The sequence below is a fragment of the Lynx rufus genome, unplaced genomic scaffold, assembly GCF_022079265.1.
Source record: "Lynx rufus isolate CCGP_SWC_20201006 ecotype Redwood Valley unplaced genomic scaffold, mLynRuf1.p SCAF_2, whole genome shotgun sequence".
Lineage (NCBI taxonomy): Eukaryota > Metazoa > Chordata > Mammalia > Carnivora > Felidae > Lynx > Lynx rufus.
In genome coordinates, this window is record NW_025814834.1 from 215,571,696 (window position 1) to 215,595,532 (window position 23,837).

At 46.4% G+C, this 23,837-nt stretch overlaps 1 protein-coding gene across 4 annotated transcripts in view; it reads right to left on the minus strand.

The window, feature by feature from the left end:
• Positions 1-23,837, minus strand: part of UBE4B (ubiquitination factor E4B) — a 121,779-nt gene that overhangs the window by 2,213 nt on the left and 95,729 nt on the right. For all 4 annotated transcript variants that reach the window (XM_047083110.1, XM_047083107.1, XM_047083108.1 and 1 more), the window contains 6 exons: positions 23,542-23,640; positions 22,408-22,643; positions 14,669-14,795; positions 12,608-12,752; positions 8,033-8,167; positions 5,108-5,299 (listed from right to left, as the gene is read on the minus strand). In XM_047083110.1, the coding sequence (XP_046939066.1) occupies positions 5,108-5,299; positions 8,033-8,167; positions 12,608-12,752; positions 14,669-14,795; positions 22,408-22,643; positions 23,542-23,640 (934 nt within the window). The remainder of the gene's footprint in view (positions 1-5,107; positions 5,300-8,032; positions 8,168-12,607; positions 12,753-14,668; positions 14,796-22,407; positions 22,644-23,541; positions 23,641-23,837) is intronic.

Here is a 23,837-nt window from a genome sequence, read left to right on the forward strand (position 1 = left end):
CGGTCTAGAGGACAAGTGCCCACCACAGCTGCAGTGGGACTCGAATTCTGGCTCCACCGTCTCCTCGAGCGCTGGGTGGTCTTAGGCACACCCCTCTGAGCCCCAGTTTCCTTGGGTGTAAAATGGGGGTGGTGACACCCACCTCACAAGTACCTAATTCATATAAATCATTGCCATTTCAAAATATCAGAGTATATCCTAACTCGCATTTCTGGCAAAAACACTGGCCACTTGTCAGTTCAGTGACAGTGATCCAGACGGAGGAGGGGACCGATCAAGACTCCAAGGACAGCATCGTAACCCGCTGAGCGGTCCTTCCCATCCAAGGACTCAGACGAATGTCTGCAGGATGAATTCGTCTCAGGGTCTGTATTCTCTTAGAGTGCGGAACTGAAATTCCTCCATCTTTCTTCTTTCCTCTGTAAACCTCAGTCTCTAAGAAAGTGCACGTGTTCACTTCCTGTCTTCACAGGCACCCATGCCCCCTGTTACTTTCATGAACCTGAGGGGGAGACAGAGGGAAGGGCGAACGCTGGCCTCGACCCAGCGGAAATCCTGAAAGCCATCTTGCACAATCCTGAAAAGTTCGGAGAGCCTCCAGTATAGTTTTCTGAAACCAAATTACTGTACTGACCCAGCAGTTACCTTATCTGACATCTACTTATCATGAACCGGAAGCCAGTCTCCGTCTCTTTGGGAAGGGGCGCAGAGGAGAAGTGGCCAAAAGGTCATAGAATAAGAGGCTGGAAGGGCAAAATGAAGATATTTTGCACAGGGGCTTGTTGCTGGTTGGGCACTGCTGCATCAGAGGCGGTTTCACCTTGAACTTCTCTTTGTAACAAGGAGCCACCTGGCCACCCTCGTGAAGCATCACCCGTTCTGTTTCTTAAAAGATGACGACTTTTTAACAACTTATGCTTGCTTATAAGTCAACTTCTAAGAGCAGCGTGGTGAGCATTGTTAGAAATCAAAGGGAGACCGCACCGAGGGGACGTGGCATTCAGCCTCTAGGAGCAACGGTGTCAGTGCCTGGAGCAAATGCACGTTTCTAAGCTGTCGCTTCGAGTCTGATGTGGGTTGGGTGAGAGACGCAGTAAAGACGCTGCTCTTGACCTCAAAGATGTTCCAGAGTCATTCTAAAGTCAGATGTGAAAATATTTACAAATCGTGTATCTGATAAAGGTCTTGTATCGAGAATATATAAAAAAAACTCTTACTATTCAACAACAGAAACATAATCCATTAAAAAAAAATGGAGAAGGACTTGGACAGACATTTCTCCAGAGAAGGTATACAAATGGCCAAGAAGCACATGGAAAGATGTTCAACACTATTCGTCATTATGAAAATGTAAACCAGAACCACAGCGAAGTACCATTTCACTCCCACTAGAGTAACTATTTAAAAAAAAAAAAAAAAAAAAACCACGAAAAAATAACAAGCGTTGGTGAGAATGAAGAAATCGAAATTAGAACAGTTGTACATGATCCGTTCGTACACCGTAGAACACAATGCGGCATTTCCTCAAGAAGTTAAATGTAGTATCACCATATGACTCAGCAATTCTGCTGCTAAGTATATACGCAAAAGAATTACAGACAGGTATTCTAGTGTTTCATCACAAACACTCCGAGCAGCCACATTTATAATAGCTAAAAGCTGGAAACAACTCAAATGTCCACCAATGGATGAATGGAGAAACAAATCGTGGAGTATTCACATAATGAGATCTCACTGGGCCACAAAAAGGAATGAGCCAGTAGGCCATGTACATGAATGAACCTCAAAAACATTATGCTCAATGAAAGAGGCCAGACACAAAAGGTAGTGTATTATCTTATTCCATTTACGTGAAATATCCAGAATAGGCAAACAGGTAAATCCAAAATTATGTAAAATGAAGACAGAAAGCAGATTAATGGTTGCCGAGGGCTGGGGCAGAGGGGCAGGGATGGACAGTGACTGCGTAATGAATACGGCATTTCTTTCTGAGGGTGCTGTTTGGATAAAATGTCGGAACTAGAAAGAGGTGATGGCTTCATAACACTGTGAATGTACTAAATGCTACTGAACTGCACACTTTAAAATGGTTAATCTTGGGGCACCGGGTGGCTCAGCTGGTTGAGGGTCTGACTCTTGATTTCGGCTCCGGTCACGATCTCATGGTTCATAGAGATCAGGCCGCACGTCGGGCTCTGTGCTGACGGCGCAGAGCCTTCTTGGGATTCTCCCTCTCCTCTCTTTGCCTCTCCCCTGCTTGAGCTCTCTCTCTCAAAATAAATACATAAACATTAAAAAATAATAAAATGGTTAGCCTTATGTTATGTGAATTTCACCTCAATTAAAAAAAAAGGAAAGACTGGATGGGAGAAGTGTGACTTCAGATAGGCTCCTTATCTTTTTTTTTTAGTGGTTATTTAGTTTTAGAGAGAAAAAGAGAAAGAAAGAGAGAGAGAGAAAGCGGGGGAGAGGCAGAGAGAGCAGGAGAGAGAGAATCCCAAGCAGGCTCTGCGCTGACAGGGACCAATCTCACAAACCCTAAAATCATGACCTGAGTTGAAATCAAGAGTCCGACGCTTAACTGATTGAACCACCCAGGCGCCCTAGACACGCGTGCTTAGCCCATTCTTGGTTGGTGGGGAGAGAAGCTCTTCCTTCCTCGCATGGGTGCCCTTTTCTTCATCCTTTGTCTTCCCGCACACACCAGACCAAACCAAGGCCGCTGCTCCCGAAGGAGAAAATTGTAATTCTTGCTCCTCTAGAGCTTTGTAGACTTCCACCCTTTCTTCCCCAGTCCTCAAACCCTCTTCCAAATGATCCTCAGGACTCTAATCAGCTTACAACCAATGTAAGAGGAAAATACCCAGCAATCAGAACAAATACCACACCGTAAAAGAAAGCCAAGAAATCCACTTAAAACACTATTCTCTACATTGGGACACTGGCACTCGTGTGCGTTTGCTTCCTGAGTCTGGAAGAACAGGGCTGTTTACACACTCAAGAGAACCCATGCACCACTGGGCAGAAATTGCCATCTGTGACGCAAGCCAGGTGCCACCACAGGCCACCACGACAATCCACAGGCCTTACCGGGTGTTGTCCCCCACTTGGTTTTCACTGTCTCGCCGTGTTTATTCACGCTGCAAAGTTTGTGATGTTAACCACTTGTGATGTGGCAGCCACAGCGAGACCACACTTAATGACTCTCCTGAGTCACTTACAGTAAAAGCGCGAGAGTCTCTGGGGACTTTTCGCACCCTGACCTCTGGCGAGGCTAGAGGAGCCCAGCCGCAGCCGGCCTGCTCCCCAAGCAGACACCCCACTCTGGATGGGGGTACTTCCCCATTTCCCTTCTCTCCCTCCAGACTACCACTTCCCTTCCATAGTTCTAGAAATGTGCGGTATCACAGACTGTAGGCTAGAAACACATCTTAGCCCCCCCCCCACAATAACGGCAAACTCTTAAGCCCCTCTGATACACTACTTTCTATGGAAAAACTGCTTCAGACGTGTTTTTTTTTCTTTGCAGGCACTTTGTCAAGACCACCTCTCTTGCTTACGTCCCAAAGTACCCACATACGTGAATTATATCTCAATAGAGCTGTTATTAAACAAACAAACAAACAAACAATCAGTACCTAGGGGTGCCTGGGTGGCTCGGCTGGTTAAGCGTACGACTCGATTTCAGCTCAGGTTGTGGGATCGGGCCCTGTGCTGGGCTCTGCACTGACAGTGTGGGGCCTGCTTGGGATTCTCTCTCTCCCTCTCCCCTGAACATGGGCACACATGCTCTCTCTCAAAATAAACATTAAAAAAAATAATACCCGCTATTTCCTTATTTTTCTATGATTCCTTTGGATGAGATACGGGTAAAGAACCTTCTAGAATCCCTACTGCTGGTTAACCTGAAACGTGAATAATATTTGGAGACAGAGTGTGAACGAAGATGGAGACACAGGTGAGTGTGGAATTTTGGGGCATTTTAAGCAGAAAGCAGAGGGGCTGGGAATATAGGCTCAGGGCCAGACTGACTGGGTCTGAATCCTGCCTCTATCCCACGGCACAGGCGCCACCGGGAGCAAGCCACTTCAACTCTCTGTGCCTCAGTTTCCTCATGTAAAAATGAGGAATCTAATAGAACCTACACCACAGGATTTTGTGAGGACCACATAAACAAAAATACGCCAAGTGGTTAAAACTTGGTATTCGGTTGATAAACAATCAGCTCTTATGACACTGGTATGACGTGGGCCAGAAGAACACGGAGGGAGAGATGTCAGAAGGGGGTGGGGCTGGACTACATCGGCAGCTGCGGAAATGCCAAGCGCCAAACGGCGTCCTCACAGGGGACACGAGGAATAAAGGAGAGAGAAGACTATGAAGATCACCCCACGAGGTCTGGAACCTGGAATCACAACGGCGGCAGCACTAAAGCGAAGGCCTGGGAAGCAGGCTTGGAGCCCTGGGAAAGCCGGGCCTCTGTGGGAAGGTAATGGGCCTGCTGCTCGTAGCAGGACAGGCTAAGAACTCCACTGGAGACGTATCTGGGAGCCAAGTCAGCTCTTTTACACCCAATGAAAAAGAGCTGATCCATCTTCGTTTACGTCAGACAAGCTCCCCTGGCCGCGGTGGTGATTATTTCCATTTGCCGACTAAAAACTTCCCAAACCACAATTTAAAAAGTATCGCCTTGGGGCGCCTGGGTGGCGCAGTTGGTTAAGCGTCCGACTTCAGCCAGGTCACGATCTCGCGGTCCGTGAGTTCGAGCCCCGCGTCGGGCTCTGGGCTGATGGCTCGGAGCCTGGAGCCTGTTTCTGATTCTGTGTCTCCCTCTCTCTCTGCCCCTCCCCCATTCATGCTCTGTCTCTCTCTGTCCCCAAAATAAACATTAAAAAAAAAAATTAAAAAAAAAAATAAATAAAAAAAAATAAAATAAAAAGTATCGCCTTTCTGATTTCAAGTGGGGAAAATCCAGGGACAGGTGGGTACGTCACTGCACAGGGTCTGCCCAGAAGTCCACAGAGACGCCACCTCTGGTCGCCCAGCTCAGCAGCCTGAACCCCGGCCTCCCCCCGAAATGGCCTGCCCCCCCACCCCGGGCACCGACCTGGTCGTCAGCAATGGCTTTGGCGAACCGGGCACAGTCCAGCTGCAGGTAAATATCTGTCAGTTGGTCCAACAGCTTCTTTGGTTCAAAGCCGTATTTCTCAGGGTTTTCTACTTTCAGGTCCCGGCACTTGGGGCCACAGAGTTGCTGAAGATTAAAGTTGAGCATTGCAGCCAGTCGGGGTCCCAGCTCCTAGGAAATCACAGGGTAACAGGACAATTCAAGCTGTTGAGACAAGCGAGAAGGACCAAAACTCCCATCTCAGCGGAGGAACAGGAATGGGCCGGATTAATCTGCAGAGAATCCCTTATATGTGCCGTGGATCGTAAGCTGAAGAAGAACGTTCCGCTCAAAATTTTCTTTACTCTCCATCTCTAACCCGATAATTCTAACACTTAATAACGTTGCAGGTTGATGGAATATCTACAAATATCAACGGAAGGGCGACCTTTGCTTTACATTCATGCTTTCAGTGACAAAAAACAAGGATTACTCCAAATTCATTGAGAAGTAGGTAAGAGGGAAAATCACTCAGAATCCCATCATCATAACGTAAGTCAAAGAAATTTTTGGTATGTTCATTTAGCCGCCATTGAATGTGCATTCGTTTTCTTTCCTTTTAAGATTTTACTTTTAAGTAACCTCTACACTCAACATGGGGCTCGAACTCATGACCCCAAGATCAAGAGTCGCATGCTCCACTGAACTGAGCCAGCCAGGCGCCCTGATGCATTATTTTTCTAAATTTCAAAAGCGTCTGACAGTTCTGACAGGGTGCACCGTTCTTATTATCGGAGGCCAAGAGAGGAGAAATGCAGAAGCAGCAGAAGATAAAGTTTATGTCTTAAATCATCTTAAATGTGGCGGGTGAGAGACAAAGCACACTTAAATGAAACCAGTAGCCAATATAAACAATATGCAAGAACCCACCCGATTTCCCAGTACTTAGTACAGTAGGGCACGTGTGCTTCAAGCAAACCTGCAGGAGGAATCCTGCCTCAGGTTAGACAGTATCAGGCCATTAAAAAAAAAAAAAAAAAAAAAAAAGTCACAGAACAAGGTTTTCATTACATTTAATGATTGCACTTATACACATCCAACTGAAATTTGGCTTTTCGAGAACCTGCTTTGCACAAAGTAAAGCGCTCCTGTATTTGACTGTTAGGAAACTGTGGAATACAGGAGTGATAAGGACAGGATATCGTTGGCAGGGTTTTATTTTTCCCCAAGGTTTGAGCTAGCCAGTGAAGAAAGCGAAACTGTGGGGCAAAGGAAAAGGGTGCATCGAAGCAGGCACAGGCAAAGAGTGCGTGTGGAAGGCTACGGCCAAGGCACGCAGATAGCTCAGGTCAAGGAACGGCCTTGAGGGGCGCCTGGGTGGCTCAGTCGGTTGAGCGTCCGGCTCTTGATTGCGGCTCAGGTCATGATTTCGCAGTTTGTGAGTTCGAGCCCCGTGCTGGGCTCTGTGCTGACACTGTGGACCCTGTTTGGGATTCTTTCTCTCTCCCTCTCTCTCTGCTCCTCCTCCACTTGAGCTCTCGCTCACGCTCTCTCTCTCTCAAAATAAATGAACAAAATTTTTTTAAAAAGTAGGCCTGGAAAAATATTAATTTTAGTTGACGTGAAAACATTAGACTTTGCTTTCAATAAATTCCTTTAAAAATGAAGAACTCAGAACCAAAAATAGGCTCTATGACAATTTAGTCTCAAATAATTTATTACAGTTCCCTAACAATCAAAGACTTGCTGATTTGGGGTCACTGAACGTAAAATAAAACGTGGTTTGGTGCCGGGATTGGCAAACTGCTACCTGCGGGCCAAATCTGACCTGATGCTTGTTTTCATAAAGTTTTACTGAAACACAGCCACGCTTACTGGTTTCTATATTGTCTGTGGCCGCTTATGTGCTGCAACAGCACAGCTGAGTAGCTGGGACAGACTGTATGGCCCACAACGCCTAATAATTTACTCTCTGGCCTCCGTAGAAAAAGTTGAAAGATTTCCATTTGCCAACCCCAGGGAAGCAAGGGTCTGAACTATCTTGTTTAAATTAGTCGTGGTGTCCGCGTGCTTTCAATAGTGAGCTCAGTTTTGTTTCACCTTCCAGGGCTCTTTTATAAATAGATGTGAAATGGAAAAGGGGGGGGGCACTCCTTGCTGAGATGCACACAGGCCAGGGTGTGGCGATACTGTTGAACGAAGCGGTGAACGTGGAAATTGGAGGAAATGAGTAACCAAGTTACATTCCATTGTCAGCCTGTCCATATTGCCAGGTAATTAACCACCGGCTCCCGGCCCCTTCTTGGCCTTCCTCACGACCCTTATCCCGGCCACACCATAAAGCTTCTGTGCCGTGCGGCAGCTCCAACACCAAGCAGCGATCTTCGGTCATGTGGCTCAGTTTCCATTTCAAAAACAGGACTCCGATCTTATTAATAATATCAAGGCCAAATGTTTTGACTACCTTTGATCTGTCATAAACCGTAATTATGGCTCTCGTTACCCTTTGGCTTCTTGAGTGTAGCAAAGCTACAGCTAGGAGAACCGAAGATCTTACCCAGTATCAGTGATTTCTACTTGATAGACTCTAATTTCCAACTGATGTTACTTTCTATGTCTCCTGTAGCTAAAATACAGGAATCGATAATGATAAAAATATGTCACAGCCTCAACATTAGTGATCCCGTGTGCTCTGTAAGCAGAAAGCGAATTGAGTTATCTTGGAAAAGACTGTTTGTAGACTTCCATCTATCCTCAGAGTGCTTTATCACCTCGCATAACTGTGAACAAAACCAGTATCAAAATTTCACTTAGTGGCTGTGAGTTGCAACGTCCAGGATCTCCACAACCACCTTTAGTTACAGGTGCCGGAGCCTGACTGTGGAATCCGACATGCAAAACAAACACCCCGAAGCTTCCACTCACCGGTCTGAGGAATGGCTTCTGGACCTGCTTGGTGAGGATATGGAACATGTCCACGGTTTCTGTTGCCAGGGCGAGATAGGAGCGTGAAACACGTTCGTCCTGAGCAAGCTGGGACTGACGGGCTTGCTGCTGATCCTATAGGAAACACGGAGCAGACGCCAAGCCAAGGTCAGTATTGGCCGTGAGCTCACTGGCACGCCGAGCGTGATGGAAAATACAGTCCGCTCCTAATGGGACAAGGGCGCAGCAAAGCCAACATGCCGAGGGAATGGGAACAACCGAAAGCAGAGAATTTTCCAGATAAGGTACAGTTCATTCCTTTCAGCATCAGAACTCTCTAGGCCTCTGAGTACGGTGACCGTGGCCCATTATTTCACTTCCACGCGACTGGGTTTCCTCAATGATAAAAGAAGTCACGTTCATGTTCTGTGCGGGATGAAATAACTGATTCTTTCATCACACCCGATACACGTGGTTGCTAACGAAGGAGAGCTCGTTCCCCTTAATAACAACTGGCAGCCATCATTATTGTGAGAACATGGACGTGTTCTGCTCCGACACCGCGGCCAATAGGTTTTGCCCCTACACGGAGCACCTACAGATTGCTAAAAGGTTCTGAGTTTCGTCAGGCTGTCAGCCCCGACAACGGTCAGCATTCTTGCCTCCGGCACCGTCCTTGTCCTTCAACTCTGCCATGGGCTGGGAACCAAGATGAGAAGGTCTCTGAGTCATGGGGAAAGCAAGTGGGGCCCCGAAGGCTCTGGGATGGAGAAAAGCCACAGAAACATCAGGGAAGACTGAAATCCTTACATCACGGCTCAGAGGCTGGTTTACTTTACGTGGAGGGGGAGGGGCAAAGCCAGGACAGCTGAAGTCCCCCAACGAGTGCCCCTAGGGTAAGTGCCCTGAGTGGGTGCCTGGGGGAGGTTCTGCAACGATGCTGGGTGGCCTGCCCACTGCCCCTCGGTCAAGACTGCGCCTACGCAACATGCTGGAGCAGGAAGACACGAGAACAATGAAGTGAGAACGAGTGCAATGCGCATCTGCGTGTCGCATGCACTCATCCAGACCTGGTGTCCGGGCCCTCCTCCAGGCCAGGCCCACCTTTCGGCTCTGGTGATAAGAGTATAGAACGAGACCAAGAGGCCCGCAAGCCTCACGGAGCCCAGACTGCAGGGCAGGGAAGAGATAAGCAGTACGCAAACATGCTTCCAGATACACGGTAAGTCTGAGAATGATGGAGACAAATAGAGCAGAATGAGAAGGAAAGCGGTCAGGGATGGCCTCTGAGAAGGGGACATTTAAGTGGGTATCTGAAGGAAGTGAGCCAGCAGAAATCTGGGGCAAGAAGGCCCCTGTGGTTGGGGGAGGGGGAGGGAAGAGGAAAAGGGTGGGGCCAGGGGCCCACTCTAATTCGGGTCTGGACTCTGAGTGAGAAGGGAAACCGGGAAGAGTTCTGAGTCAAGCGGCGATAACGAGCAAACAGGTTTAACAGCATCCCTCTGGTATGGACACGACAAAGGTGGCGAGACTGGTGAGAGGGGCGACAGCAAGCCAGGAGAGAGATGGTCTAGAGGTAGGGGAAAGAGAGGAGGTCAGACATGGGTATAGCTCAAGATAGAGCCTGGGGCTCCTGGGTGGCTCAGTCGGTTGAGTGTCTAACTCTTGATTTCAACTCAGGTCATGATCCCAGGGTCATGGGATCAAACCCCATGTTGGGCACTGCACTGAGCAGTGGCGCCTGCTTAAGAGTCTCTCTCTCTTTCTCTACCTCTGACCCGCCCCCCTGCTTGTGTGCCCTCTCTCTCTCTCAAATTAAAAAAAAAAAAAAAAAAATACAGCCTTGGGGCACTTGCTGAGAGAGAAGAATCAAGGAGGACTCCAAAGTGTTGGGTCAGAGCAATCAACAGAATGTAGTTGTCCCTTGCGCCTGGGTGGCTCAGTTGGTTAAGCATCCAACTTTGGCTCAGGTCATGATCTTAGAGTTTGTGAGTTCGAGCCCCGCGTCGGGCTCTGTGCTGACAGCTCAGAGCCTGGAGCCTGCTTCACATTCTGTGTCTCCCTCTCTCTCTGCCTGGGCCCCCCTCTCCCCACTCACACTCTGTATCTCTCTCTCTCAAAAATAAAGATTAAAAAAAAGTTAAAAAAAGAAAAAAAGAATGTAGCTGTCCCTCAATGAGGCTGGGCAGACCTGGAGAGGAGATGTGGCCCCCCCTCGTCAAGGGATACTATGAGACCACCGGGCAGAGGAGCAAGTCAACAGCTAGTGAAGCAGGTCTGGCGTCAGGAGAGATAGGAACTGAGGAGACATGTTCCAGAATCTTTAGAATAACGACATCACAGCCGCTGGGAACAGATGATATCACCTAGCAGTGATTTCCAACTGGGGGCATCAGGCCACGTGCGGGAGTGTTTCTGGCTGCCTGATAACTCGGGGTAAGAGGGTACCTCACTGGCATTAAATGGGCGCGAGCCAGAGATGCCAAATCTCCCGCGACGTATGGTGCGGTCTTCCATAATAAAGAGTTATTACCACACCGAAATTCCACCGAGCACCTGAGAAACACCAGCCTCGGCAGCGAGAGCGGAGAGAGGAGGGGAGGAGCCTGAGGGCTGAGCAGCGGAGTCCCCCAGCATTCGGAGGATGGCGAGATGGGAGCACCAGGCAGGGAGGTGGGTGGCAGGAAGGGACTTCAAAATCAAACAGACGTATTTCTGAAATAGCACTTGATTGGAACTATTTATGCCACTTTCTCATCCACGGACACGGCAAAATCAATAGGAACTGGTGAGTTATCTCCTAAGCAAACACTATTGAGCACCGACCGTGAATAAGACCATGTGCCACAGACCCGTATCCCAACATCTACGACAGAAGCTGGTCTAAGACAAGCATCACAAGCGACACGGAGTGGGCGCTACAGAAGTATAGAGCAAGGGGAGGGTTTGGGGCGGCTCTGGCTGGGGTAGTCCAACCATGAGGGAATACCTGCACAAGGCCTTGTGTAAAGAATGGGTAGGATTTTCATACATAAGAACGGCAAGCAGAGAATTCTGGGCAGAAAGAATGACTTGAGGCAAATGAAACAAGGAGAGCTACACATCCTGAGCACCAGTGCTGAGCTGGGTTCGCGACATCCACCATCCCTCCTCCTAGTTTTTCCGCAAAGCAGGGATCATCTCTGCTTCGGGGACAAGGAAACAGATTCAGGAACTCTGAATGCGTGGTGGCATCAGTCCTCACACCTAGGTGCCCTCGGCTCCAAAGTTGCACCTCTTTCGGCTAGGCCTCATCTGTTTGCCCAGCATGTTCTGCAAGGGCCCGGGGACCGGTCCAGATTGGAGCCAACAGACTGGAATGGGAGAAAAGCTTGGAAGGACTCCCGAGAGCTACTGTGGGGAGGCGTGAAACATCAGGTCTGAGCCGACTCTTGCCCGGGGGAGATGGGGAGGTGCAGGAGGGAAGCTTTGGAGGCACCACAGGAAAAAGAGTTTAAAGAGTGTTTAGAAACGAATACGAGGGTAGACGGTAGGTGAGACTCCAGCGGATGTCAGGGCAGTGCTGAGGAAAAAGAAGACAACCACCGCGTTATCTCAAGAATACAAAGAGAGGGGGTCCAGCAGTGCGGCGGCCTGGACTCGGGCATCCAGCATTCACGGGCCCTGCAAAGCCCCCGGAAGGCTTCAGTCTGTAGTGTAAGCACGCTGGCTAAGCTGCAGCAAGTCGTAAAATTCTCACCACAGCTGCAGGAACACTTGGAATAAAAACATCTCCTAAGTGTGCTTTCATACGTGCTTACGTATCTTAAGATACTTTTTGACTGTGCGGCATTAAGCTCGACAGTATTTTCTCGCTGAGAATGCTACTGCAAGTAAAGAAACAACAGTGCTCCCTCCTCTCCCAGGAGAACTCCTTTGGGGAAGCAGTTCTGATTCTGAGCCCGGGAACAGAAGGAACCAAGATACCAAGTCCCCAGTAGTTGTCAAGAGCGAAGTAACCGATCGGGGAACCGTCTAAATGGCTGCAGTGTCAGAAAAGCGTGCCAGTGTGCTGTCACGTCACCATGTCACCATGTCATGGAACCTGGCAAAACGACACTCTCTTCCACTAATAACCAAATATAAAACCAAGATCAACCAGATGGAAAAAAAACCCCACCAGAATCCTGCGTGATTCACATAGCTGTCTAAAGGAGATGGTGTGAGCAAATCAAATGCTTGTCTGGCACAGAATTCTAGAGATTTATTTTCTACTTTCACAAACTGACATCAACAACACAGTCAGACAATAAAAGCTCTTCTCCAAAAAAGCCCTTTAAAACTAAGAAGGCAGGAGAACGCATGTTGAAAGACTTCTCGACTCGCTTCTTAGCTTTAGATGGAGTGTTTAAGCTCACTCCTCCCCTGAACCCGGATCAACTTCACGGAAGCCCGCAGGTGGGAGGTGACAAGCAATGACAAGTACGTCACATCTAAGTCAGCAGGGCCCACGAACGCGGCCCCAGGCAGAGCCCTGCCCAGGGGCCGAGGCGGTTTTCCGGCTCCGCCGTCCGAGCGCCTGCGCCGTGTCCTCACCCGGGGCAGCTGGTCCCACTGGTCTTTGTTCTTCATCTCTTCTTGCACTTCGTGGATCCGCTTCAGAGACTCCAGACTTTCATCGAGCAAAAACGTCGTGTCATTTATCAGCATGTTTATGTAGCGCACAAACTGCTTCCCCGAACTGGAAAGGCAATTACATTGCACACGGTCAGACCTCTTGCCGAAGCAAAGTGCCGCAGCAGATCCCAAAGAAAATGGGCCTCTGCCCTAAATGCCAACCATCTGGCCCTGTAAGACTGCCTCCCGGGCCAGCACTCAAGCACTGTGGAGGTCAAGGACTACGGAGTCTCTCCCTGGGTCTTGCTATTCCTTTTAATTAACTGTGATGAGCTCATTTCAGTGGTGCGCCGGAGGCACCTTGCACGGTTGATGAGAGCCAATTACTAGTATTTCAGAATTTTGTGAGCAGACTCCCTTGGCAGCTTAAATTTAGCCACGGTGGAAGTATTTACACCCAAGAAAACCAGCAAAGGCTGAATTTTCTCCACCTCTTCAGAGAGCAGGTTTACTAACACATCCCTGGCTCATTCTCTCAATGATCTGAAGTCGAGAAGACACTCTTCCAGACTAGAAAATATGCTTAAACTCACCAAGATACAAAGAAAGTATAAATAATTACCCACATATAAGGGACAAGAGAATTACTCATACAGTTATTCTTCATTATAAAGAAAGACATGTTGAAGAAAAGTCGGCAGCTGTAACATTGATAAAGGAGGCTATTAATTCACTTTCTAGACCTTGAAGCTTCCAATCTGTAAAACTGTCCTGCATATCCCGTTATAACGGAGGGCTCGCTCTTGCATGGAGATTTGAGTGCACCGTTAGGCTTCATAACTGCAAGATTAGTAGAGAAAAAGAGTAGCCACACACCCTTCGGGATCTATCGCTGTGTAATCAGGAGGCAGGAAGCCTGGATTTCAGGAACAAGGCACGTTCAGGAAGACCACTCCCAACTCAGCACCACGCAAATCAAGCCATGGGCCTGTCTGCTCTAAACTTGTGCTGGGGTTTGCTGGAACACAATTCTGACCAGAAGAGCAGCTCACGAAAAGAACTGGCTTAAAGAGTTCGCTCTGCAGAAAGTTACCTAGCAAACGGCTAACAAATATTGTCGACTAGTGACTTAGTTAACAAGCGACAACTGGATTTAATCAAAGCTCTAATATGGTTTGCAAAAGATCCAAGTAGATGGGATAAAATTTCTTAAGAATAACTTGAAAGTTCAACATTTTCATCTATTTTCTTTCTCAAGCACCTTTCTGTTTAAAGTAATTTAGACGAGGGGCGCCTGGTGGCTCAGTCAGTTGAGTGTCTGACTTTGGCTCAGGTCACAACCTCACAGTTTGTGAGTTTGAACTCTGTGCTGACAGCTCAGAGCCTGGAGCCTGCTTCAGATTCTGGGTCTCCCTCTCTCTCTCTCTGCCCTTCCCCTGCTCACACTCTGTCTCTCCCTCTAAAAAATAAACATTAAGAAAAAAATTTTTTAAGTAATTTAAACAAAATTACTAAAGTCTGAGTTAAAGTAGTCACTAAAATTCCAGGTAGGTAATGAAAGGTCGTAAGTCAAGGTTTAGGGCCTTGTTACAAAGAATGACATTGGAAATAATAACCCCAACCTGACCGCTTCCAAATCTAAAGTCTTCCTAACATTTCTCATCTAAAGCGTGACATCAGATTCCAGAACATTCGAAGATCTGGTTCCAGTCATTCTGACTTCGCTTCACACCGTAATCACAGAAACAGCAAAAGACACTTAACACATCATCTCCGAATATTTATAAATTCTTTCTTTAATGTATACATACCATCCCCGAAGTATGTCAACAAATCTAAAGTTCAGCAAAGTCTGGCCAGCACAGACATTTCAATAACCCTGCTCTCATGTACCAGAACCACCTAGAAAACTTAAAGGAGGCCGAGATCAAGCAGTCAATAAGAACCAGCTATGAAAGCTTTTAAGCAGCCACCCTACCTGTGGTTTGCAAGAGAGCAAGCTGTGACTTGCTCCGTGAGTATCAGGGGCCAGATACTCACTTGAATTCCTCCATGAAGGTGCCATGGTGAGCTATGTTTTGCCAAAGGCTCTTGAAAATGGTGCTAATGTGATAGCGAATGGTAAACTTGTCGTAGAACTCGCTGGTGGCTCCGGTATGCTCCACATCTAAAGAAGAAAGACAAAGGCATTGAAGGATGGATACAGTCTTACCTTTCAAAAAGCAGTTACTGTGGCCACGATGTGAATACGAATCTGTATGTGCAGCTGTATCTCGTATGTAATGGCAAGACAGAGATTGTATGAGGTGGTTCTAAAGACACAAGCTTCGCAGAGAAGCTCTGGCAGTGACACGATACCAAAATGAATCGGGCTCGAAAATGCCACCAGCATAGCATCAACTCGCCAATGACGAGAAAAGAAATGGGTTAAGTCTTCTTAGGGGCCACATACCTATTAAATCTGACTACAGGCCTACCTCATTTTATCGTGCCTTTTTTTTTTTTTTTTTTTTTTAAACAAATTGAAGGTTTGTAGCAACCCTGTGTCATGCCAAGTCTATCGGCACCATTTTTCCGACAGCATTTGGTCACTTCCTGTCTCACGTTTGGTAATTCCTTCAATATCTCAAACTTTCTCATTATTATTATATTGGTTACGGTGACCTGTGATAGGTATTACGACTCACTGAAAGCTCAGATGATAGCATTTTTAGCAATAAAATATTTTTATTTTTTAAAATAAGATTTTTATTTTTTTTAACTTTTTTTAAAAATTATTTTTGAGAGACAGAGAGCGTGAGCAGGGGAGGGGCAGAGAGAGAGGGAGAGACAGAATCAGAAGCAGGCTCCAGGCCCCGAGCTGTCAGCACAGAGCCCGATGTGGGGCCTGAACCCACAAACCGTGAGATCATGACTTGAGCTGAAGTCCAGATGCTTAACCGACCAAGCCACCCAGGCGTCCCATCAATAAAATATTTTTAAATTAAGATATATACATTGGCTTTTTAGACACAATGAAAATGTACACTTAACAGACTATAGTATAAACCTAACTTTCACGTGCACTGGGAAACCAAAAAATTCACCTGCCTCTCTTTATTCTGAGATCTGCTTTATTGCAGTGGCCTGGATCCAACCTGCAATATGTTTGTATTATTTTAAATACTTTTGATAATTAACATTTTCAAACACATTACCAAAGTAGAGAAAAGCATAGTAAAACCCTATGTATTCACTGCTCATTTACCAACATCCATATATTGTTAAAATGGAACAAAGATCAAGCTTAGTTTTCCAAAGACAAATAGCTTAAGCATGAGAAGTTCCTGAATTTATGACAAGTTTTAAAAAAAGGGAAAGCTGTCAGGTAAACACAATAAGGCTCACGAAAAAGTTAAAAACGGAAATTAAAATAAGATGCCATTTTTCTTAACCTATCAACTTGGCAGATATTATAAAAAAGACCCTGTGAGCATGTGGGAGAAAGTTACCCTCTGACTGCTGGTGGGAATGAACAGCAATATGATCCCTTGAAGGCCATGTGACAACATTGTATCACAAGCTTGTGACAACAATGTATCACAAGCTATCGATAAGCCCATCTCTCTGACCCACCAACTCTGTTCCAGAAAACATACGCTGGCATGTTCAAACATCTCCCAGGATACTCTTTAAAGTACTATTTGTATTAGGGAAAAGATATAAATGCAAATGCCCAACAGAGAACTTGAAAAAGTATTTGTGATATTGTAGGTGAAAACCACAGGCTACCGGGGCGCCTGGGTGGCTCAGCTGGTTGAGCGTCCAACTTCAGCTCAGGTCATGATCTCACAGTCTGTGGGTTCGAGCCTCAAGTCGGGCTCTGTGCTGACAGCTCAGAGTCTGGAGGCTGCTTCCGATTCTGAATCTCCCTCTCTCTCTCTGCCCCTCCCCCCGCTCATGCTCTATCTCTGTCTCTCAAAAATGAATAAACATTAAAAAAAATTACAAAAGAAAGAAAGAAAACCACAGGCTACCAAATGGGGCCAGTCATATTTAAAGCCTGTGCCGTGTGCACACACACACACACACGCATGCACGCACGCACGCAATTTACATATATGTAAGTTGGCTGAAAAAATACAGAGCAAAATGTTAACGGAGATTCTGAATACAGAGATTATCAATAACTTTTATCTTCTTCTTGGCATTTTCTATATTTTGCAAAGAACATATTTTTGTGACAAGAATTTAAAAATGAAAGGCAAAAGGTAACACCTACCATACAAAGACCTAAAAGCACTTACACATCTTCATGAGGTCAAACTTTCTTTACGATGAACTAAGTGTCATTTTATTCACTGTATGAAAGTGTGAAATAAAGTGTGGAGAGCTGATTTAAACAGCATCTATTTGGGAAAGACACCGGGGGCTGATACAGAGCGTCTCGTATCCTTGAAGTCGCCCGTCATACCCGCACCACATCCTGAGCGCTGCAGAAGCCCGGTAATGACTGTTAACTTATGATCAATATACACCTCTCCCCAACATTTTATAAATTTCACTCCTAATGCTCCCGCAAAACTGCAGCAGCCCAAGTTCTATTTCCCAAGTCCAAGTTCTAAGAGGTCTGTAATGAACCAGACACTGGCTGGCCTCACTCCCCCACTACTCACCATGCTCCCCCCTGCAGGTCTTCTTGTTCAGTTCATTAAACTGCCCAGGCCTCAGGGCCTTTACACGTGCTGGCTTGGTTGTCTGCCACACTGTGGCTGAGACCTTCGTGTGATTCACTCTTTTGTCTCATTAGACCTTCCCTGACTACGCTTCTTAAAGTAGCATCATGCCCTCCTCCCACAGCCACTGTCTGAAAGGATCTTATTTATTGGTTCAACGTCCGTCTCCCAACTAGAACGCCTGACTCACAAAAGCGGCGATTGTGTGACATCTTCACCACTAGGCCTTACCATCAAAACCAGGGCTGACACACTGTAGGAGCTTCATAAACATTTGTAGAATTAGTGAGTGAATCTACTAGGGCTAATGCTGGCTTTGCTGATGCAGCTCAGCCTGGGAAGAGGACAGTCTTGAAATACATCTTAGTTATCAGTGTGCTTCCAGCTTCTGAGTAGCCAGGTGGGGAACGCTGCTCCTTAAGGAACTGACTGCTGATACAAATAAAATACTCTGATTTTGAAGCTTAATTTTCTTTTTGAAATAAAAACTTGATCTTCAGCATCTCCTAAGCCAGGATAGTCTCTTGGGGCAGAAAAGAGGAGCTCGTTCCATACAGTGATCTCTAATTCACGCCTAAGAGTCAGGACCCAAGGCAGCAGGTCTTATTATGGGCTTCAGACACGAGTGGAGGGCTGCCTCGGATGCCCCACTGCAGGGTTCTCTCGGCACCGGTCCCACGTGACCACAGCAGTCACGGCACGGCGGTCAGGAGCACCTGTGCCAAGGTCCCAACTGCAGAGGTTACTGTCACTCACTAGCTGCTGACCTTCAGCAAGCTGCTTGACCTTTCTAAGCTTCAGGTTCCTCATTTGTAACATGGAGATATTTATAGGACCCATCTTGAGGACGGCTGTGCAGATTAAGTGAAAGGATTAGAAAGTATTCAATAAACGGCGGCTATTATTAGTGCGGGTATCATCTATCTAGGACTGCAGGTGTGGTCCAGGGCCAGACGGTACACTGCCTGGTGGCAAAGGGAACGGGAGAACACCACTCATCCAGCCGTCCCTGCGATCCTACCAGTGGGGCTCCACCAGGACCAGCACTGGTCTCCCAGGAAGAAGCCTGGCCCTTGGCACAAGCTTATACTCCGCCCCCATGCTTTATGCCAAAGTCCCAGTGACAGGCTCAGGGCACTGAGTATAAAACACATTTCACTAGGTGCGCCTGGATGGCTCAGTCAGTTAAGCGTCTGGCGTCAGCTCAGGTCATGATCTTGCAGTTCATGAGTTTGAGCCCCGCATCACGCTCTGCGCTGACAGCTTAGAGCCTGGAGCCTGCTTCGGATTCTGTGTCTCCCTCTCTTTCTTCCCCTCCCCCACTCCTCTCTCTCTCTCTCAAGAATAAACATTAAAAAAAATTTTTAAAATACACTTAACTAAACAACTTGTTTTTTTTTTTTAATTTTTTTTTTTTAACATTTATTGATTTTTGAGACAGAGAGAGACAGAGCATGAACGGGGGAGGGTCAGAGAGAGGGAGACACAGAATCTGAAACAGGCTCCAGGCTCTGAGCTGTCAGCACAGAGCCCGACGCGGGGCTCGAACTCACGGACCGTGAGATCATGACCTGAGCTGAAGTCGGCCGCTTAACCGACTGAGCCACCCAGGCACCCCAACAACTTTTGTTTTTAATACTAACAATACATGTTTACTGCAGAATAATTAAGTTCAGATTTTTTTTTTTAAGTTTATTTATTTTGAAAGAGAGTCAGTGAGCAGGGGACGGGGCAGAGAGAGAGAATCCCAAAGAGGCTCCACACTGCTAGCGTGGAGCCCGATGTGGGGCTCGAACCCACAAACCAGGAGATCACGACCTGAGCCAAAGTCAGATGCTCAACAAACTGAGGCACCCAGGTGCCCCAAGTTCAGACAATTTTTAAAAAAGAAAAAGAAAGAAAACCATTCGCAGGTCTACCACTCACAAGTAACTGACTCCCTGTTAATATGGTGGTATCTGTTCTTCCACACTGTTTTCCATCACATACATGGGCACCAACACATGGTCACTGTGTACATACTGTTTCATTACCAGATGCTGTCTTTAACCGCTTCACCATTTACTGTAAATAACACATCATCTTTCCTAGCTCAGAGAGACCCACTATCGGATACCTAATTTACTTTATGCACAGCTGGCAGACGTTTAAGCAGTTCTACGAATTTCCACTATACTGCACCGTAAACGATGCTGCAGTAATGATCACTATAAACACATACGTACATTTACAATTCTCCCCGTAGAACAGATGACTAGAAATTAAGTTCACATTCAAAAGGGTGAGCTGTTTACGTGGCTGCTGTCCCTCAGCCCCCAATCCACCCTTTATGGCTTTGTGATGCTGGGGCTGGGACTCTGCAGGCTTCCCCTGGCCAGCTGGCCCTCTGTTGGGTTCGCCAACAGGGGGCGCTGCAGAAGGACTGGAAACCTGAAGGAGAGAAGGGGCTTGGACCTGGGGGTAGGTTGGCTGCTCTCGTCAGCAAAGGTTCTCCTGCCCAGCAGCCGCTTCCGGTTTCCAGCTCTGTTCAGGGCTCGAGGCACTAGCCAGCCTGCACACCCTCAGAGAGGCCAGATGGCCGCTGTCGTTGCTGAGAGGCCTGGCCAAGCCCTCATCCGCGCCGCTAGATTTTACTACCTGCAGCCTCTTGCCTCAGTGCCCCCAGCTCTGCCACTTCTGCACCTACACTCTGCCTTTCACCCCAAAGTCCCTTATTTGCCTTTCTGTCTTCCGTTTGCCCAGGTCCTTGTACAGCTGATCCTTGAACAACATGGGTTTGAACTGCACGGGTCCACTTACGTGGTCTTTTCAATAAAAACACACACAGGACTGTAAACGTATTTTCCTTACAATTTTTCTGTAACATTCTTTTTCTCTAGCTTACTTTATCGTAACAATACAGCATTTAATACATATACAGAAGATGTGTCAATTGACTGTTCTTGGTAAGGCTTCTGGTCAACAGTAGGCTTTAATAATGAACTTTGGGGGAGTTAAATGTAGACTTTTGACCGTGTGGGGCGTGCTCCTAACTCCCACATTGTTCCAGGGCCTTCTGTACATACTCAATTCTGTGAAAATAACTGGCATGTTTCTGTCTTCCTTACTGGATTCTGACTGATATGTGGGATCTATAAATTTTTAGGGCTTCTGGTGTGGACTGCCAAATTGCCCTCCGGAGAGGTTTTACCAATTTACATTCTCATAGAATTTCATAGCTGCCCACTAGCTATGGGGGAAATGAAAGAGGTATTTGCAGGTTAATGTTTCTCGGCAACTACGTTATTAGCTACAACTAGGTAGTCTCTTCTTAAAAAATAAATTAAAAAACAAGTAGGTGAAAAGAGGTCCCTTATGCTATTTTAAGAAATGCAGAACTATCTTCAGGGCGCCTGGGTGGCTCAGTTGGTTAAACATCTGACTCTTGACTTTGGCTCGGGTCACGATCTTACAGTTCATGGGTTCAAACCCCTCACTGTGCTCCGCACTGATGGCATGGAGCCTGCTTGGGATTCTCTCCCTCTCTCTCCCTCTCTCTCTGCCCCTCCCAACTTTCACTTGAGCTCTCTCTCAAAATAAATAAACTTAAAAAAAAAAAAAAAAGAAATGAAGAATTATCTTCAACGAAGTCTGATATGTGCAAGGCACTGAAGAAGGTCCTGTCCTGTACACCCGTAACTCATCATTTGCACTTGAATGGCCCTCTTTCCCAGGGAGGGAGGCCCTGCCCCACCAGGGCTAAAGAATGAAAGAGGAGGACTGGGGAGCCAGGAAGAGGCTTTTGACCCAGGAGTGCTCTCTGCTGTTGTCAAAGTGAGGATGTTAACAAAACTTCAAGATGCTCACCTACTTACTTTAGGTGTAAGATGATAACAGGTAGGCTGGGAAGGAAAGAAACTGTTTTTTCTCTTTTTTTAAAAGTAATCTCTATACCCAAAGTGGGGCTTGAACTTGACCTATAGATCAAGAGTTTACTGATTCTTCTATCATAGATCATGCTCTACCGACGGGAGCCATCCAGGCGCCCCAGAGAGACTCTTATTAGATATTACAAAGCAATAGTGACAAAGGCGAAAGGAGGTAGAGAGACTGCTGGAACCCTCAGAAGTGAAAGGACAGGTGACAGCACCAGCCCCCAACGAGCAGGAGCAGATCTTGGTTGTCAGGGAGGGGATGGCTGTCACTGAACACAGAGGAATCCTCAAACTTTGGTCGCTGCACCAAACAGCAAGCAGCTGTACTCTTGGATGACCCGTGTTTCTTCCAAGAGCTGGCAAGTACATTCTACTGTATGCTCAGGACACTTACTGAGTGCCCAGAATGGGCTAGCTTCAACAGAAGTTGAGACAGACAGAAGACAGAACACACTTCCTTTCCTACAAAATGTACAAACTGGAAGGAAAATGTGGCATTGGGACAATCTTACGCCTTTGCTAGCAGACAGGTGAATTGGTCCCAAGGTAATCAGCTTCATGCAAGCATATCTGCGGTTCAAAAGCCCAATTAAACATAAAAATTCAGAATCCAACCAATCCAGAAGTGGAGGACGGTGTCTGATGTGTCCTCGGGTCTTGTCCACCCACATAAAACCCAGCACCCAGAACGGCGGCGCCTGGTTATTACCAGGCACTCGGCAACTATGTGTAGACAAGAGCGAATGAGAGAATGCTCCCCAGTATCCCGATTCCATTGATTTGAGTGGGGTTCAGGAAGAAACATTTGTAATAAGCTCCCTGTCTGACCCGTGCTCTGAAAGCTCAGAGCTAAAATGAGACAGAGGATTCCAGACAAAACAACTGATCCGTGCGGTCGACACCAGTCCGAGCTCAGTGTTAACCACGTGGCTTACCGTGGATCCTGCTGCACCATCAGGGACTTGTGCGTAGAACGGTCAATGTGGGATCTCCACTATTCGGGGAAAATTAAGCAACAGCACATGCTCTGTCAGCGGTGGGCTAGTAGGTCACACCTGTACGTGGCCATCGGGATATTAGCTACCAGCTTTAGAGTAACTCCGTCCACTAGCTTTAGACGACCTTGCCCACCTGAATACTTGAAACTCACCTGTATAAAACTTCATCAGTGAAGGGACCAACAATTTGGTGGAGAGAGGATGGTTTTCAATCATTTCAAAAAACTTCTGGGTTCGTGGCTGAACAGCAGGGTTGGTCATAAACATGACTTCTACTAGTTTGGCCACCAGATATGGATTTCGGATATAGTTCTGGTTACACAACATCACAACGAGGAACATCACAATGTCCTGAGTACAGGGCTCATAAAGCACCTGAGGAGAGTATCTGAAGAAGGCAAAAAGAGCAAGAAATAAAGCTTCGAAAAACTCCACCTGACTGGATGCTGGGATCATTAAGTAGGGAAGGGGCCCATAGGTCAAGGAGCCAAGATACTGAATTACCTTGAACTTGCGGAGTTTCAAGTGACTGTTTACTTTATAACTAGATAGGTTCCAAATCTATTGGGTCTACCGGCTGAAGCATGTCATATTAACTTATTACGTTTAAGGAAATAAGCCAAAGCCATGATTAAATTATGAGGTAGACTTTACAAAAGATCTTTGCTACCAAAAAGACTTAAAAAAATTTTTTTTAAAGACTGTATTTTTAAGTAATCGCTACACCCAGTGAGGGTCTTGAACTCATAACACTGAGATCTGGGGTTGCATGATCCACTGACTCAGCCAGCCAAGTGCCCCAACAAATTTTTTTGATAGCTGTTTTTTGTTTTTTTGTTTTTTTTTTTAAAAAAAACTTCAAATGTCAATTATAAACTCAAACCACTTCTTTGTAAGCTTTCTCCAATTTTATAATTGAGAAAAATTTTGGTACAAAAATACAGATATGGGTATTTCTGGCTTTTGAATGTTCACTTAGATATTTATAAACTGTTTGCTCCTTCTGTTTCTCAGAAACGCATACTCAATTATTAGAAATCCAACTCAATTTTCACAGAGGACATTCTTAGCAGCATTGTTAATCCTGCTTCTGTCTTGAAGATATTATTGGAACTGGCTTCGTGCCACGGTCGGATTTATTTTTCCAGTCTCCAGGAAGCATTCGGTTACAGCCATCACACAGAATTTCAGGCATAAAATGGAGGTTGGCAATACAGTTCATAATACAATGTACACATTATGCATGAAAACACATTAGAGCGATGGAGTATGTCAAAGGCACTTACTGTACAATAAAAAATAAAAATTCAGCAACATCTTCTACATAAAACTCAGGCAATGCTGCAAAAACCTTGGGGACATCTGAATTTAAAGGCAGTGTTATGCTGTCAAAGAGAATAAAAGCACAAGTTATGAAACAAAAACCTGGGACCGGAAACTATAAGGAACATCATGCGACCATTATGGATAAGTATTTTATGGGGGGGGGGGGGGGGAACCTCCTTCCATATAATATAGCTATGGGAAAAGGATACAAGCTAAGAGACCAGAACCAGAAATGAGCAGGGAGGAATGAAGACAG